The 16,764-nt window shown below is 46.2% G+C and overlaps 1 protein-coding gene across 25 annotated transcripts in view; it reads left to right on the top strand.

Annotated features, from left to right (window-relative positions):
• The window catches only part of Cacna1d (calcium channel, voltage-dependent, L type, alpha 1D subunit), a 451,216-nt gene that overhangs the window by 311,137 nt on the left and 123,315 nt on the right, over nucleotides 1–16,764 (top strand). For 19 of the 25 annotated variants that reach the window (XR_001781092.2, NM_028981.3, NM_001083616.2 and 16 more), the window contains exons 6-8: nucleotides 691–843; nucleotides 1,279–1,475; nucleotides 8,621–8,724. Coding sequence is in view for 24 of the 25 variants with exons in the window: in NM_028981.3 (NP_083257.2) it covers nucleotides 691–843; nucleotides 1,279–1,475; nucleotides 8,621–8,724 (454 nt within the window). In the remaining variant the exon portion in view is untranslated. Of the gene's footprint in view, nucleotides 1–690; nucleotides 844–1,278; nucleotides 1,476–7,960; nucleotides 8,065–8,620; nucleotides 8,725–16,764 lie in introns of all 25 variants that reach the window. The other 6 variants (XM_017315825.2, XM_006518480.2, XM_006518479.2 and 3 more) reach the window with 1 other exon arrangement.

Raw genomic sequence — 16,764 nt, 5'->3', positions numbered from 1 at the left:
CAGAACTACATGGATGTGACCTTCTCTTTGTAGGTGGCCTTTGTGACTAGCTGTGATGAGGCTCACCACCACCCCAGCTCACACTGTGCACTGCTTCTGTGATGGTTCTCTGCCCAGGTCTTCCTGTGGTAGTCTGTCTTTAGGCTCAGAGGAATGGGAAACTACATTCGGTCCTCTGTCCTTATCCTGTACTGAGACAGTGTTTTCAATCCTCTTTAATTTTCTGTTCGCTGTTGCTCAGAGTGCTAGCATACTACCTGAGAGTAACATGGTAAACTCTCATGTTCCCTTCTAGACTGTAACCTCTTTGAGAGTGTCCCTTTGTATAATTCATCTTTGTATTGCTCAAGGCACTAAACCCCATGCTTTGCATGTAGTAAATATTCAGGTGTGTTTTGTTAAATGGATACAGAAATTAGTGCATATGTGAATGCATGATTTTAATGCTGTCTACACCTCTCTGGGTCTTGGTTTTTCTATCTGTCTAGTGAAGGAGTTGGACTAAATGATATTTAGGAGTCCGTCCTTAGATCATTTCCTATTGAGGGTTAGTATTAATTAACAGCTTTGAAATAGCTCTAAATTTTATTACTGTATGTCATAAACAGAGCAAGCATCATTAGGAATTATATTTATGGCTCCTTTGAAGTGTCATTTTAACTCACAAGTGGATTTTTTTTTCTCTCCTAGGTTTACAAGTTGTTCTGAACTCCATTATAAAAGCCATGGTCCCCCTCCTTCACATAGCCCTTTTGGTATTATTTGTAATTATCATCTATGCTATTATAGGATTGGAACTTTTTATTGGAAAAATGCACAAAACATGTTTTTTTGCTGACTCAGGTGAGTAGTGACAGTTTTGTGCTTTGTTCTGGAGGAGGTGTTGGTCCCCTGAGCCCTTCCCTACCATCGATTTCCTCTTCCTGTGTGAATTATGTTGAGGATGGCTTATTCTGATTTTCCATTCCGATTTCCTATGGAAAGTATACTAGCCAATAAGACGGGGGCCCTGTACAAGGCAAAGCAGGCAGCCCCATTCTCTGTCAGCCTAGGAGAGGCACTGAGAGCATGAATGGAGAGTGGTGGGTGGTGGGTGGTGGTGACCAGAAGAGGCTGAATTCCGCTGCTGAGGGGAAATTCCAAGTAACCTTTGGACGGTGGGGGGTGCGCAGTTAAGATTTTGCTGTGGCAAGGCTGATGGAGCTGGGTGTTGTGGGTTTGAGCGAGGGTCCTGGTTGTTCCTCTTCTGAGTCATGCCTCTGCTTCTTCTCTCTGTAGATATAGTAGCTGAAGAGGACCCAGCTCCGTGTGCGTTCTCAGGGAATGGACGCCAGTGCACCGCCAATGGCACGGAATGTAGGAGTGGCTGGGTTGGCCCCAATGGAGGCATCACTAACTTTGATAACTTTGCCTTTGCCATGCTCACTGTGTTCCAGTGCATTACCATGGAGGGCTGGACAGATGTGCTCTACTGGGTAAGCAGCTCAAGGACAGCTCACAGCATGCTGTTCCCTTGCTAACGATGTCCTTGGTCAGGGCAGCTGGCTGAGGACAGAGCCCTGGGAAGGGAAGCAGACCTAGAGTCTCCCTTGGTGAGCTCCTCCTCCAGCTTGAGCTGAAAGGCTGCTGCCTGCCATTGGCTCCTGGGCTCTTAGCCCTCAACCTCCCCAGTGCTTCCTGGGGGCTTGTTTCTTACTGCAGTTGCCCCTGCCCACTGATCCCTTCTGGGCACTGGAGGAGGCAAGGCTGTGCTGGTTAAACTCAAAAGCCACAGCCCATACGGGAATGGCAGTTATTTACTAGATCCTAAAGGGGAGGTGGGGACACAGTGAGGGCCCTTTCATGGACCCTCTAGCTCTATGAGGCCAACCATAGCTCACCATTAACTTTTCTCCTATTCTATCTCCCTCACTGTCAGCCAGGCCAGGGCATGCCCTGGCCTCCACTCCTCCCTCGTTTTAGGCAGCCAAAGAGCTCAGCAGAGATGGCAGAAAGCCAAAAGGCCAGGGCTGGTTGAGCCTCCAGCACGTGGATAACGTCTGGTGACTAGGGTAGGATTCCCTTCATCCCTGGCAAAGCCAGACGGGTTTGCTGTAAACAAAGTACAGCAGCCACCCCCCTCCCCATGACTTTGTTTATAGGTAGAATTTTTTTTTTTAAAGCCCACAGAAGTCTCGACATCGAATCATTTTTATCCCATAGTAGGAGTTTCTGGGAAATACAACTAGCATGTAGATTTTGAGCCCAACTTCCAGTGGATCAAACCAGTATCCTTACAGAGAATTATTTAGCACAGTGGTTCTCACCCTGTGGGTCATGACCCCTTTAGGAACTCAGATGTCTTCATTATGATTCGTAACATGAGCAAAATTACAGTTATGAAGTAGTAATGAAAATAACTTTATAGCTGGGGGTCAGCACAACATGAGGGACTATGTTCAAGGGTCGCAGCATTAGCAAGGTTGAGAGCCACTGGTTTAAAGGAAACCAATAGCAGTTCTTGAGTAGGCAGCTTCTAGGTAAAAGGAGACAGAGCTTTTGATAGTTTCTAAATCCTAAAGGTGATGTCTTTGGTGGGGGAGTTGGGTTTTTTTTTTTTTAATCACTCTCTACCTTCAGAGACTGCACCAAGCCCTGGGTCTTGCTTCCCTTCACTGGTGAACACTATGCTTGTGAGATTGTGCGTGTTCCTGTCCAGCCGGCCCTCCATATCTACAGATCCTGCATCCATGGGTTTAATCAACAGTTGACTGAACCAAATGCAGATTGAAAATAATTCACACACACACACACACACACACACACACACACACACACACACACACACAAAGTCATCTGCATTGAACATGTTTGGACTTGTTTTGTAATAATTCCCTAAATGATACAGTAGAATGATGTTAGGAATGACAAGTAGTACAGAGACGAAGTAAAGTACATGTGGATATGTGGATCCACGTCATGTGCAGATATTGCACTGCTTCATCTAAGGGACCTGAGCAGCTTTGGCTGTGGCTGGTCCCCGCAGATACTGAGGGTCGGCTGCCTATCCTGATAAGTGAAGAATGAGCATCACCAACATGCTGTAGCTTGTTTGTCCTTCATCCCTATTTCTGATTGTTATAGGATCGTGTGTGATATGTGTGGTGTGTGTGTGTGTGTGTGTGTGTGTGTGTGTGTGTGTGTGTGGTGTTTGTGTGATATGTGTGTGTGTGGTGTTGTGATATGTGTGGTGTGTGTGGATGTGTGTGTGGTGTGTGTGTGTGGTATGTGTGGTGTGTGTGTGGGGTGTGTGTATGCACGCACGCGCATCTGTGGACACTAATGTTAATTATAGCCACAAACAATCCCTTCTCCTGGAGAAGGATGGGTATCATCAGGCATGCAGCTCCCAGCTTGGGTGGAGTGTCCATTTCACTTGTGTCTCCTAAGTCACAGCTCCTGAGCCGAGCAGAGCCTCCATTTCAGTCCCCCCTCGGAATGGCTGATAACTAGAGCATATCGTCCACAAAAGCCCAAACTCTGCTTTTCCCTCCCTCAAACAGTAGGGCAGTTTTTTCTTGTTTTAAAACAAGTGAACTCTGTGACTTCCTCAGCTCTGTCTTCTCCCTATCGTCACGGTGAACTGCCGCACTCTGATCCCACATCCTTGACGGATAGACGATTCCCTACTTTATCTTACATTTTTGCACATTGATTTTCTCACAATAATCTTCCTGTTGTCGTGCAGAGACAATTTCAGGACTGTGTGGCTACAGAAGAGAAAACTTCATGCACTCAGAAAGACCAGCTTCCACGTGCTTTTCTGAGAATGTTTCAGTGTCACCCATGATAATGAAATGCTCTACTGTTGCCACGACCATAACATAGTTAATAATTTAGCACTTGAATTACATCCTCTATGAATTGCATAACACCTCTATTATGATGGAGGGTGCATGTAATTCCTCAACATTACGCTAGTCTCTAGTCTCTATCCCTTCATAGATCTGAGATTTGAGATGGAGACAGGGATGTATGAAGATGCTGTGAGCATCCTCGGGGCCCTCCAGCAAGTGTCTCTCGTCCTTGATTGGAGGCAGGCATATGTGAACTTTTTAATGAAGCTTAACAGTAAATGTGTTTGGCCTTGCAGGGATGTGATCCCCATTCCAGCCATCAGTTCTGCTCTTGAGCCTGGAGCCAGCCATGGAGGAAGTGTAACTGGATGCTTATGGCTCTGTCTTGGCTGGATTTCCTTTATGGATCCTGAACTCTGAATTCCCTATGGCTTTCATACATCATAAAGTGCTTGCCTTTTTACCTTCTCCCACCCCACAACCACCTAAAAACATGAAGCCCATTTTTAGCTTTTGAGAATCATGTAAAAGAAAAACAGATTGTTCTTCAAGGTAGCTGAGGGACTGCTGTCATAGACAGTCTCCTAATTATTCTCTGACCTGCCAGTAGTTAATGGATCCTTGTACAACACTAGGGGGCAGCTGGGCAACGCCTTCCAGAGTGTTCTCTAAGACCTTATGGTATGAAGCACGTTGGGATGGGTTTTAATCACCGTTGACTACATTTATTAGCTCATCATAGAACCAGGCAGGAGCCAAGGAGCTAAGCTCTTCCAGTATTTTATGGGCCACAGTCAGCTGGAAGCCACTGTGCTCTAGGACAGAACATCTCGGCCCAGCACAGAGCCTGGCCTGGAGCAGGCGCTCAACAGATACTCACCACTAGTGTCCCTCTTCAACCTGACCGAGCCTTTTGCCTCGTCGGTGTGGATAGGCTGTGTCAGAGGATTTTGATCCACTCTCCTGGGACAGAAAGGAGATTCAGTTGTAAATATCAATTGCAAACAAATTTCTCAGTGTTTAGGTTTTTGTATACGGTAGACAAAGTCTTTGCCTCTAGACAAGTTTATATTTAGCCAGCATTCTCCCAAAATGCCTAGGCTGTAATTCTCAAGTCTCTCTGGCAAATGTCTGGCAGGGTCTTGGAAAGGGATGTGCACAAAGGCGCACCTGGAGCCGAGCTATTTGGAGACGTGGCAAGTTGGGATCATGGGCTTGGTGGGGAAATGTATTGCAGATTTTTCATCAAGTGAGCTTCCCAAACACATTTAAAGTGATGTTTGCCTCACACGGATGCCTTGCCCATGGAGATGGCAGTGCTGTGCAGAGAAAGAGCTGGACAAGGCAGGTTCTTGGGTCCCCTGGGCCTTCATGCCCTTGGCTACAATATGCACAGTTAGAGGGTCTTTTTTCCTTCAACTTAGAGGGTTTTGTTTGTTTGTTTGCTTGTTTGTTTTAGAGGAGATGTTTTGAATGTAGGAAGTTAATGGCAAAGGGTTGGTTTTAGGAGAGTGCTGTTTATCTGAGTGGCACCCTGTGTTAGCACCCAACTTTTTCTTCAGATGTACACAGGGCTATGAGCGTGCAGGCCGACCTTAGTCTGAAGTACTTGTCATCACCTGACAGCTCCTCTCAGTCAAAGCACCTGGGAGGGACATTCTTCTGTGCCCCCACAGCCAAGGCTTTCCTTCCCCACGGGCCATGCTCTGAGGCACTCTAGCAGTTTCCCAGGGTTAGGAAAGCAAAAGGCCTTATGCTTTCCCTTGACCTGAGACATACATGGGCACTTAGTCCCTTAAAATAAGAGAAAATTGAAGTAACCTAAATTGTCTTGGGTGCCAAGTGGCCCTCTATGATGAGACTTAAAAAAAAAAAAAGAATCTAAATCGAAATGCTTTCTCTCGGGCTGGTGCCTCCATCGTTGTGAAGAGCATGCACACAAAGCCCTGGGCAGAGAATGTATGTTTGATGTGGGTATGGGGATCAGCCTAGTAACTGTGAGGATGACCTATGTGTATGCATAGCTTTAAGGACTCAGCCTTCTGCTTGCTGTGCAGGGAGAAAGACTGGCCCTGAGCACTTAAGTTGCATCTCTTCGGGCAAAGAGAAGAGATGCTCCAGCCAGTTGTGCTTAGCTCCCGCCTCCCCTCAGTCCTCTCCAGCTGCCCTTCTGGGTGGCAGTGATTTGAGAATGTGCAAGTCCACAGAGCACCCCGTCCTAAGAAATTCAAATAAGATGTTCCCTCTGCAGTGGAACATACAGCTCTTATCAGAGCCCTACTCTGAAACTTGCCAAGGCCTGAGAAGGGCAGATGAGACAGATGGCCAAGCCAGCAGACTTTGCCAGTCTCAAGAGTAAGGTGTCTAATGGGAGCCCCGCACTAGGGCACTCTCTCCTCTGCCACGTATACACCCGGCTCCAGTGGAGGTTAGACATCTCTGTCACAGGTATTGATTTAAGGCCACCGCTCTGGCCACCACACCAAGCAGCCTGTTTCTTCCCTACATGTGGATTTTGAGATGGGTTTGGCAGTGTCGCTGCTCTGGAAGACTCGCCCTCTGCCTTCCTGCTGAAATTGGCTTATCCAACTTAATTAGATCAACCATTGGAGCTGTGGCCCCGGCTCATTCATTCCTCCAATTGCTGATGTGAAGATGGAGAGGGTTCTGTTAAGCACGTCAGTTTTCATGTGGCCAAACAGGTGTTCCGTAAGGGAGGCAATGCCCTCTGGAGAGTTCAGCAACAGATGTTAGGTCTTTTTGTGTGTGTGTGTGTGTGTGTTCCCTTTTCCTGTTTGGCTTCAGCATGAGGCAAATATTGTGAAATGCATGAGCCTTTCTGTAAAGCTAAAAGCTGGAAGCAGAAAACGTGCAAAAAGGCACAGGGCTTAAAACCCTGAGGGTTTGCACCTGCTAGACAAGAGCGATGGGCTTACCCTGCAGACCCTTGTCTAACTGAAAATCCAGGCTACTCCTGCAGAGGAGAGAATTTTCCTGGAGAAGATCTATGCTGTTACCTGGTTGGTCCTTAACACCCCCTTCCTCCTTAAGGAAGTGTTTAATATTCAGTTCATCCCACTGAACGCTGACCTGGGCTACTGGAAAGTCCCATCCAGCTACGATCCATAAAGCACTTGTGTGCAGGCTGCTCACTCCCAGCCATTCCCCAGGGAAGTCTGACGAGGACACCATGTCTGAATGAGCAGTTGAGTCAGGTGCTCCTCTGGCTCGGTCCTGCTTTTTTGAACAGCTTCCAGGTCAGAGTTGGAGTTCTTTTAATGGGTACAGCTGAGACAAACAAACAAACAAAACAACAATTCCCAATGTTATCCCTGAGCACATGTCAGCTAGTGGCCTTGGGAACATTTTCTTGCTTTTTTAGTTGTACTAAGTATTCATTCATTTATTCCATTTTTATCTAGTTTGCTGGCTGCAGATAATCCAAACCTACAGAAGGCTAGGCTCCCTTGGGTAGATAGTTAGGATGATTATCTCCAAACAGATGGTGATTATTTTAGATTTATTTATTTTGAGAGTGAGTCTCACTGTGTACCTGGCTGGCCTGAATTCGGTGTAGACTAGGCTAGCCATGCTGGATCAAAGGTGTGTGCCACCATGTCAAGCTAGTTTTTTTGGCTTTGTTTTGAAGAGCTTATAGAGTCAAATGTTGTAGGTTAGGACTTTTCCACCAAGTTTTAAAAAGCAGTTAGGACTGACTGGGACAGAGCATCAGCTCAGAATCAGAGAAGCAACTGGCTCCATCTTCTACTGAGGCTTGCCCTGGAAACTGCTCACCAGTACAGTGGCCTGAGCCAGAGCCAGATCTCCTTTCCCTACCTGGGACCAGGATTTGCTGTTTGGCCTGAAGCCTCTATGAGTCTTAGTGTGTGTATGTGCAGGCATGCTTGTGTGCTTGTGTGTATGTGTGTGCAGGCATGCTTGTATGACTCTGTGTGTGTGTGCCTGTGTGTGTTTGGAATGCGTAATGAATGTCTGCTGGCTGCTCTTGTCTCCATCTAAGTAAATGTTTAATCCAATGTATAGACTGTTCTCTCTAATGTGACCCTCTCCTCACTGGATTCCCCTATTAACCCACTCCTATGAGCCCATCTTATTTCTTACAGATGAATGATGCTATGGGATTTGAATTGCCCTGGGTGTATTTTGTCAGTCTCGTCATCTTTGGGTCATTTTTCGTACTAAATCTTGTACTTGGTGTATTGAGCGGGTAAGCTACATCTCTTTCATCTTGAAGGCAGAGTCCTGAGATCAGTTGCCAAGACCACGCAGGCTTAGAGGGACCGGTGGGTGGGTACCAGTTCCTTCGTATTGCTTTCTCTTCTGCTGAGGCTTCCGGAACCAAGCTGTTTCCTGGAACCTCACCAGCTACTATGAAAGAAAGCCACTGAGAGATTATTGACCAGGAATTAATTAATCAGTATTGTTGCTTGGGATTTAAATTTCCCTTGCTTGGCCTTTTGTCTGTCCTAAAATGAGATACATTTATAATTGCTTTCTTGGTCTAAATCCAAATACAATGCTCATTAATTGGCACAAAACTGCTGCTAAATGAGTGGTCTGGACTGACTTTGGAGAGTCTCTTCCTGAAGATTTCAGCATCAGGGTTTGCCCCGCCTAGAGGAAAACTGAGCAAGGGTACAAGCTCATTCAAGCCCTTGGAGCGCTGCCCTCCACCCAAAGCTCTGCGTGGTCCTGCAGCTGCATCCGGGGCTCTGTTCTTTAGTAAATGGATAACTGATAACTGATCTCCTTACCTTTTACAGGTTAATGATGCGATAGGATGGGAATGGCCATGGGTGTATTTTGTTAGTCTGATCATCCTTGGCTCATTTTTCGTCCTTAACCTGGTTCTTGGTGTCCTTAGTGGGTAAGCAGTTGGATCCCCGTTGCACATTATTCTCCTGATACCACATGGGAGGCAGCCCTGCGTGTCTCTCAGCTGCTCCCTGGTGGCCTCTCTGCATGCCTTTGGACTCTGATGTCCCCTCTGTGTGTTGCTTTTAGATTGAATTGTGATTCTTTCTGGCTGTATCTGTCTGTGAGATTCCGTGTTTCTGATGCTTGCCACGCACTGTTAACTTAATGAAAATGTTTCCCTTAGAGGTGAATTACAAGCAAATAAAAGGCTTCCTAGCTTAGGTCTCCTCCAGGAAGGGAGTTTGGTCTCTTGTGGGTTTTATTCCATTAGTACATGACCTGGCCCTCATTAGTCACTCTCAGAGCATTATAAATAGTGGTGTTTCAGATTTTGTGGTGAAGCCTAGATTGGTACATGAATACCCAGCAGTTTCAAGCCCTGCCTTCCTGAGGTTGGGATACTGTATTAGCCTGGCTTGTCACTGTGTGAGCTATGCTTCCGATTCCACGTTCAGCTTTTCCACACATGTTCTCTATGGCCTTATTATTCCATCATTTGGTCACCAGTTTGAAAATTCATCTTGTTTAATGCCTATTTCTGGGTATACCCTCCGTCTATCAGGTTCAGGAGAGATGGGATTGGGAAGGGCCTTGGGCCTTGGGCTGTGCCCTACAGTGATGGGAGATGGTATTCTAAAGCCCGTGTGTTGTGAGCAGATGTGAATCTCAGAACCTCTGGCGTGCTGCAGAAAGTGGAGGATCCCCATCAGAGTAGGCTGGGGCTCTCTCAAAAGCACTTCCATAAATGGGGGCTTAAACCTGAAAAACACTGTGGGTCTCTCATCATTAGTCTGTGATGTTGTCTTATAACTAGGATAAAATATTTAGTTAAAAATTGTATTCTATTTTAAATGAGGTTACTAAAATGTCTTGTCTTAAGAATTCAATATGTAATGTTTATAATCGGTACAATTTTAAAAATTATGGAATAATAATATAGTCAACTTTTAACTCAAAACTAAAGCAACACAACACATACACACAGTCAGTACCAGCATACAGTCACTGCTCTGAATAGCCCAGAAGACACCCATGCGCCCTCACTTTGGCCCTAGTCACCGCACTGAGACTAGACACTCAGGATATCACACTGATGGACTTGGTCCCAAGGGAACTTATCAGCTCACTCGATTTATCTTGCTCTTTCCGAGGTTGTATCTCAGGGACACGATGTCTTCGTGTATCCTGGGTTAGTAAAGTGAGCTTCATCTCATTTTGTGTAGACGCTGTCTTTTGCAGAGCAGAATGCAGAGCCTAGCCATCCACCGTGAGCCCCCTGTTCACCTTCCTCCAAACCTGCCTTGCTGTGAATTGAGTGCAGTCAGTCGTATTCCATGGGACACACAGTCATGAAAGACCCTTATCTAGAAGTGGCCCAGGAGCAGTGCCTGCCTCCCTCCCTCCAGTGAGAGAAGCAGGGAGTGGGCCTCTGTGGCCTGAATTTAGGGTCAGGATGGTTAGAGTGGCAGTTATAGTTGGAGAAACTTGGCCACAGGAACTACCCATACAAGGCCAGCACCCGCAACTGTGTTGTGAGTTCCTTGGCGCCCCATGTCTCCTTAACCCAACTAAACTGACGGAGGCCATGGAAACCACTAATTTTAACAGTGCCAGTGACGTGCCTTATCACCAGTTCCCCCTCCCTGGGCAGGAACTGTTGCCTCCGGCATGATGAAGCAGAGATATAAGCCAGCCAAATCCTGAGGCATTTAAAAAAGCAGAAGATGGGGGCAGAAGTTCATTATAATGACAGGGCCTCAATGTGAAACCTAGGAGGAGGACCCCTAAGCCAGAGGGTTAAAAAAGCACAGATTCTCACCTAGCAGTTTACTGAAATATATCTTGAGAGGAAATAACGAGTTTTTGAAAGGCATTTATTTTTACATCAAAAGAAAACTATGAAGGAGAAACCAAATGGTACCTGAATGTTAAAAAAGCAAACCTAGGACTTGCTGGTGATTTTAACTGTCAGCTCATGCTGGGCCCTGACTCCTCAGAGGTGCACACTCCTCTCCTCCCTCCCACCCCCAAGCCACACTGGTAAGAAATGCTAAGGCAGGCTCCGGGTAGAGTCAGAGCTGGATCTGCAAAGGTCTTCGACCATGATTCTCCCAGTTCCTGATGAAGGCTTGGCTCTGGGCCAGAGGCCAGGGATGCCAAGGTGGCTAAGGCACAGACTCTAGGCTCAGGCCCAGGTTACAGCTGGAGCTATACAGCCAGTGCACAGCGAGTAGAGTTGGGGGCTCTCAAGGGAGACTGCCTGGGCCTGCAGGGCATGCTCTGCCTCTCAGGGTTCCCTGCACCTCTCCCACTGCCTGGGTCCTTGTGCCTCCATTCACAGTTTTTGCTGTTATTATTAAAGCAAACTTAAAATCATTACTGTAATCTTAAGGTTCTTCACAATATTCATTTTTAGAGAACATTAGAGATGTTCTAAATCTAGGACACAAAGTGTCAGAAGACATTTCTGTGGCATAGCCCTTAAGGGACTTTCAGACTAACAGGTATGGTCTCCAAGCATCCTATCGTAGGGACTTCATCCAAAACCTTGTGCATTATTACCTTCAAATGAGGACTCACTCAGAAACAGTGACTGAGACTTGTGTCTGAGACTGAGCCCTTTTCTTATCTCTCTCTCTCTCTCTCTCTCTCTCTCTCTCTCTCTCTGTGTATGTGTGTGTGTGTGTGTGTGTGTGTGTGTGTGTGTGTGTGTGTGTGTGAGATAGCCTCTCGCTGCTCAGTCTAACCTGACATCAGGACGGTGGCTATCTTCCTGTCTTAGCCTCAAGAGTGCTAGGGTGATGAACATACACCACTGTGTCTGGATGTTAACCCTTTTTAAACATTGGCTTACACTTCTTCATTTAAGTATGGCTGTGGCATCCTGTTGTATTGTAATCTACACAGTTATTTTGGCCTTCGCACATTTTTAAGGCATTTGCAGGCTGAGTCTCTGAAAATGCTGTCTGTTTTGTTTTGTTTCCTCCTCAAGGTGAGACTGAAGCTCATGAATTGCATGCTCTGTGAGCATGGGTGTAGATGACAGCACCTCTGCTCACGGCGCTCTGTGGGAAGAGCTGCGACAGACAGCTGGTAGCTGGTGCTATGGTTTAACATTTGATTGTCCTTGCTGATCCCTGGTGATCCTATGATGGACAAAGAGCTAAAAAGACTGCTTCCTTTAGGTCTGAGGTCTAGGTAGCTGATGCATGTCTTGTCTTCTCATTTGGGTGTTTTAAAAATGTGGGAGCCGTTCGTTTTTAAAGCTGCTCTTTTAAATCCTGGCACTCTCAAGGTTTGCCTCTGTGTATAGGCACATAGGAGAGCAGTGCTTATGTGTGTTACTATAGGGTTCTCCAGGGGACAGTAGTCCTCACGGGTGGGAACCTGATTCTCTACTTCAGGACCCACCTGCCATCTGCCGCAGCTCTGTGATGCTGAGGTTTGAGTGGTCAAGGGAGACCTCCCGGGCTCCTGAAGTCCCAAGGACGCCCTGACCTGGCCCTTCCAGCATCCCAAGTTCACAGTGGTCTCAGTAATGCTCATCTTTAGTCTCTTCTTCCCTAAACAGATATAACCTTGTCTTGTTCCCAGCCTCACAGGGTGGCTTGAAATCAGCCAGTGAATGTAGAGCTACGTGGAGAACTATTCTAAGGCATTTTGTCATCTAGTACATTCTCTTTTTTTGGTTTTTCGAGACAGGGTTTCTCTGTGTAGCCCTGGCTGTACTGGAACTCACTTTGTAGACCAGGCTGACCTCTAACTCAGAAATCCTCCTGCCTCTGCCTCCGGAGTGCTGGGATTAAAGGCGTGCACCACCACCACCCAGCCATCTAGTACATTCTTACCTTCAACCTACAGACCACACTCTACTCTCAGCCCTCCCTGGTGAAGCGGGACAGTCCATGGGGGCTCTGTGGAAATCTCAAGAGGAGAAATTTCTGCATATTTTAGGAAGCAACTTAAGCAGACATTTGTTATGCATACATACACTATGCTTGATGCCACCAGGAGATGGCCATGGGACATATTGTTCTTTGTCAGTTGTGGAATATTTTGTCTGTAGACTAAAATCATTGCTTTTGCGTTAGACATAGTGAGGGCTCTCTTCTCTTTTGTGACAGTGGCAGGGCGTGACGCTCAAGCATGGCAGCTCAAACAACCGCAGTGTGAATCTGCTCTGCCTTTACCATCTGTGTGACTGGGCCAAGGCCACCTCTTTGAGATGACTTTCCTCAGGGGTGTGTCTGCCTGTGGAACCTCATGGAGTCCGGGGAGCCTTCAGAGAGCTACAGAATGTAGACCCTTAAGGGAGACTGTCAGAAAGGTTCTAGGGAGAATAGATCAGTGATCTGGAACAAAGCAGACTGGCCTTTCTAAGCCAGTGAATAGCAATTGGCCAAGATAGGTTTAGACTAGTGAGAAATCAAAGCTCTACAATATGTTGAAATGGCTTATTATGTAAGCATGTGAATAATAGAAGCCAGTTGTGTCTAAAATGCATTGCTACATGGGCTCCCTCCTGGGCCTGCTTGATGGAATAGGGTAAAGTCATTTGACATTGGTCTGGGAACGCAAGGCTTTTGCTAACATCTTCCAAAAAAATATTTAAAATAGCTCGTCTGAAGCGAGCTTTGTCTGTTTCCAGGCAATAAACGTTCTTCATAAGCCCCCTTTCAGGACATAAAACCAAATGTAAACTGAGCCAATGTGTCTGTGGTTTCAAAACCAGTCGGCTCTGAATTAATTTTGTGTTTATGTGTCTGTGCGTCCTGGTAAGCCTCAAATCTACCAAGTCACAAACTTCTTTTAAACTCACTCACTGAGTTTTCTACTCTTACGGGCCTGTATTAGTTTCGTCTCGGTTTGCTGTGACAAAATACATGGTAGAGGCGCCATTAACGAGGAAAGTTTGCCTAGGCTCGTGGTTTTAGGGGATACAGTCCGTGGTGATGGGGAAGGTTTGTCAGTGACCATGAGGCACTCTCATTGCAACTGTGTCAGGAAGCAGAAAGATTCGAACGCTGCACTCAGCTTGCCTTTCCCTTTTGTACCCAGTCTGTGACCCGAGCTCACACACAGGGTGGCGTGACCTTCATTCAGGATGGATCTTTTCTCCTCAGTTAAACTTTTCTGGGAAAACTGTCACAGAGTTATGCCTTTGGAGCAATCCAAGTCCAGTCAAGTTGACAATGGAGATTGACCATCAACCGGGCCCCTTTATCTTAACTTGAAGAGTTTGGGGGCAAACAGGGTAAAGCAAAGCATTGTATTAAAAAAAAAAAAAAAGCAGAGGCAATTTTCAAAACAATTTGTCTTTCTGAAACTTACTTCCTAGACTCCATTCTGAAGACATAAAACACCAGACCCAGACAGAGATGAAGCATGGCTGCTTTTGTGAAGCCTCAGCTTCCGAAATAAAGATGGATGGTTACAGAGAAAGTGGGGCGGGAAGGTGGTAACGTCCCTGGAGAGACTTAAGACCACACTTTGTCAGAATTTTGCAGAATAGAGTCAGGCTTACAGCATGGGGAGTCGGTCCTTGGTCCAGTTATAGTCATGGCATTATGAGCTAGGAAATCTCTGCTGCCTTCTTGGATACTGGTTTATGGGGCAAAACACCACATTTTCGGGTATTTTCTAAGTGAAGACATATGCCATGGGAATAGTCATTCTACATGTTTCATGATAGTTTATATCTTACTACCAAAACCTATTGATAAATAGTGAACAGCAGGATTTCTACATTCCTGTATCTACACCTCTGACATATTCGCATCATAGAAAAGCAGTCAGACTGTATGCAGAGTTAAGAGGTATAGCACCCAGGTCCTGAGCTGCCATTAGCCCATCTTGGAAAACAGAAATATAATGTGCTGAGGTAATGAGAACCCATGGCTTGAACAACAAAACCCTTTTGGCAAATGGAAGTCTAGCCTTTCCCAGGAATGGTAGCTTACACCTTTAATATCAGCACTCAGGAGGCAGAGGTAGGCAGATCTCCATAAGGGTTCAAGACCAACTTGGTCTACGTAGTGTGTTAACATGGCAAACAGGGCTACATAGAGAGAGCTTGCCTGAGAGAAGAGGATGGTGGAGAGCTCCTTACAGAACCCTCTTACACTTAGGTGTTTTCTTCTGTATGGAATTACTCTCTGAGCTCCCAGAATCTCAGAGACACCTCTGAGGGTCACTTTAAGCAAAAGACTCCAAAATATTGCATAATTTCACTCGAGTTGAATGAGGCTGTCTGGAAAGCCTGTCCTCATAACTGGGTGTCCTTCTTGGACTTTGGGGTCATGTTATGAGTGGAATTGATGCTGAGGTTGGGGTACTGAAAAGAGCCACAGTCCTCTAGGGATGCTCTTTGGTTTAGCTTTGGTAAAGTATGAAATTAAGCCACAATCTGACTTTAAAGAGAAAAATACCCAATTTCTCTTTTCTAATAAAGAACCAAGCTAAACATGCATATATATCTACTCTGGACATTAAGCTTTCTTGTTGCGTAGCTGACAGAGAAACCCCAAGAGCTGCACGTACCAAAGTCCCAGAAGTGCGCAGGCTGGTAGCCACACCTGACATCAACAAGTAAGCGTGACCTCTCTGCTGCTGGCTGGCAGCTGCTGTTTCCATAGAAATGGCTGTTGGATCAGTGGAAACGAGGTAAGAGAAAGTTTTCGCTGATGCTTGTTCCTTCAAGCTGACGCTTGTTTCCTTGGCAACAGCAGTGGACAGCAGCCAGGCTCTAGAAACAGATTCAGTAGAGCACTCACTTGTCAGCTGTGGCTATCATCTGCTCCTGACCACACTGTCTTTGATAGCACTGAGCAGAGGCCTCTGAGGACCTGGCAGGCTCCGCTGGCCTCATGTGCCCTCCTGGGCATCCATCTTGCCCGTGGCAAACTGTGTCCAAAGCAGACCGTCAGCAATCTCCTCCCCACCTGTGCTCATCTTGTTACGCAGCTCAGAAGGCAGAAGGTTGTCGAGGGCAATGATACTGCAGAGGCGACCGTGGAGTGTGTTGGTCTCAAGTCCTAGGGGAGTAGAATTCATTACAGTGATTTTATGCACAGACTCAGCTCTTCTCAAAGCTGGTGATACCTTAATAGTTGAAATTAAAGCCATAATTTTCATGCGTTCCTCATCCTGCTGGTGGCCATCACTGTTGCCTACAATGAAAAGAATGTTTATGAGTTTAATAACTCGACTTCTTGTAAGAAACATATTAATGACAGTCTCTAAGATGTTACTGCCATCTTCTGCCAGATCCTTTCCTTCTGCTCAGTGTTCTTATATAGGCTAGTAAGATTGCTTCCATGCCTCAGGTATCGGCTCTGTAGGGCAGCTTGGTATCTATACAAAGATAGCATGTCTACCATATGTGCAACTTCTTGTTACAGTTCAGTACCTGCTTCTTCTTGGGGTTTTGATTTTATTTCGGCACCTTGCCCGTGTGAGACAGCGTGCGTAGGGCCCAGCACACAAGGCAGAACGTTGAGAGGGTCTGGGTAAGTTATTTGCCCTAAACGCCTCAAAGACACATTTTCGTTAAGAGGATTCTTTTTCTGAAGAAGAAGGGGGTTGGGAGGAGGGAAGCCATGCAAATCATAGCTGTCTCTTTGAGAAACAGCTGAGATATGAACCTGCGGTGCTGGCAGAATGTGGGTTTGGGCATCCAGATGAACTATGGGAAGCTATGTACTGTCTCCCTTTTCTTTAGTTTTCTGGAACACGGTGACTTTGTCTGGAGGCAGTGCTGAGCGACTGACTGACCCGTAAAAAGTCTGTGCCATCTAGTTAGGTTCAAACAACAGACAAGACAAAGTAGTGTCTTATTCGACTCCTCTTAATTCTCTCCCCTTCTCTCCTATTTAAAAAAGAATGGCTTTTCCTTTATCTGATGAGTAATGTTTGAGTGCCCACACAGAGGAGCTGTATTTACCCAGTGCCACACTAGCCACCGTGGTTACTGTAACGAGTTCAGAGCAGA

This window comes from Mus musculus, chromosome 14 (assembly GCF_000001635.26).
Source record: "Mus musculus strain C57BL/6J chromosome 14, GRCm38.p6 C57BL/6J".
NCBI lineage: Eukaryota > Metazoa > Chordata > Mammalia > Rodentia > Muridae > Mus > Mus musculus.
Note: the sequence above shows the minus strand (reverse complement) of the source record. Positions and strands in the feature narration are given on the sequence as shown.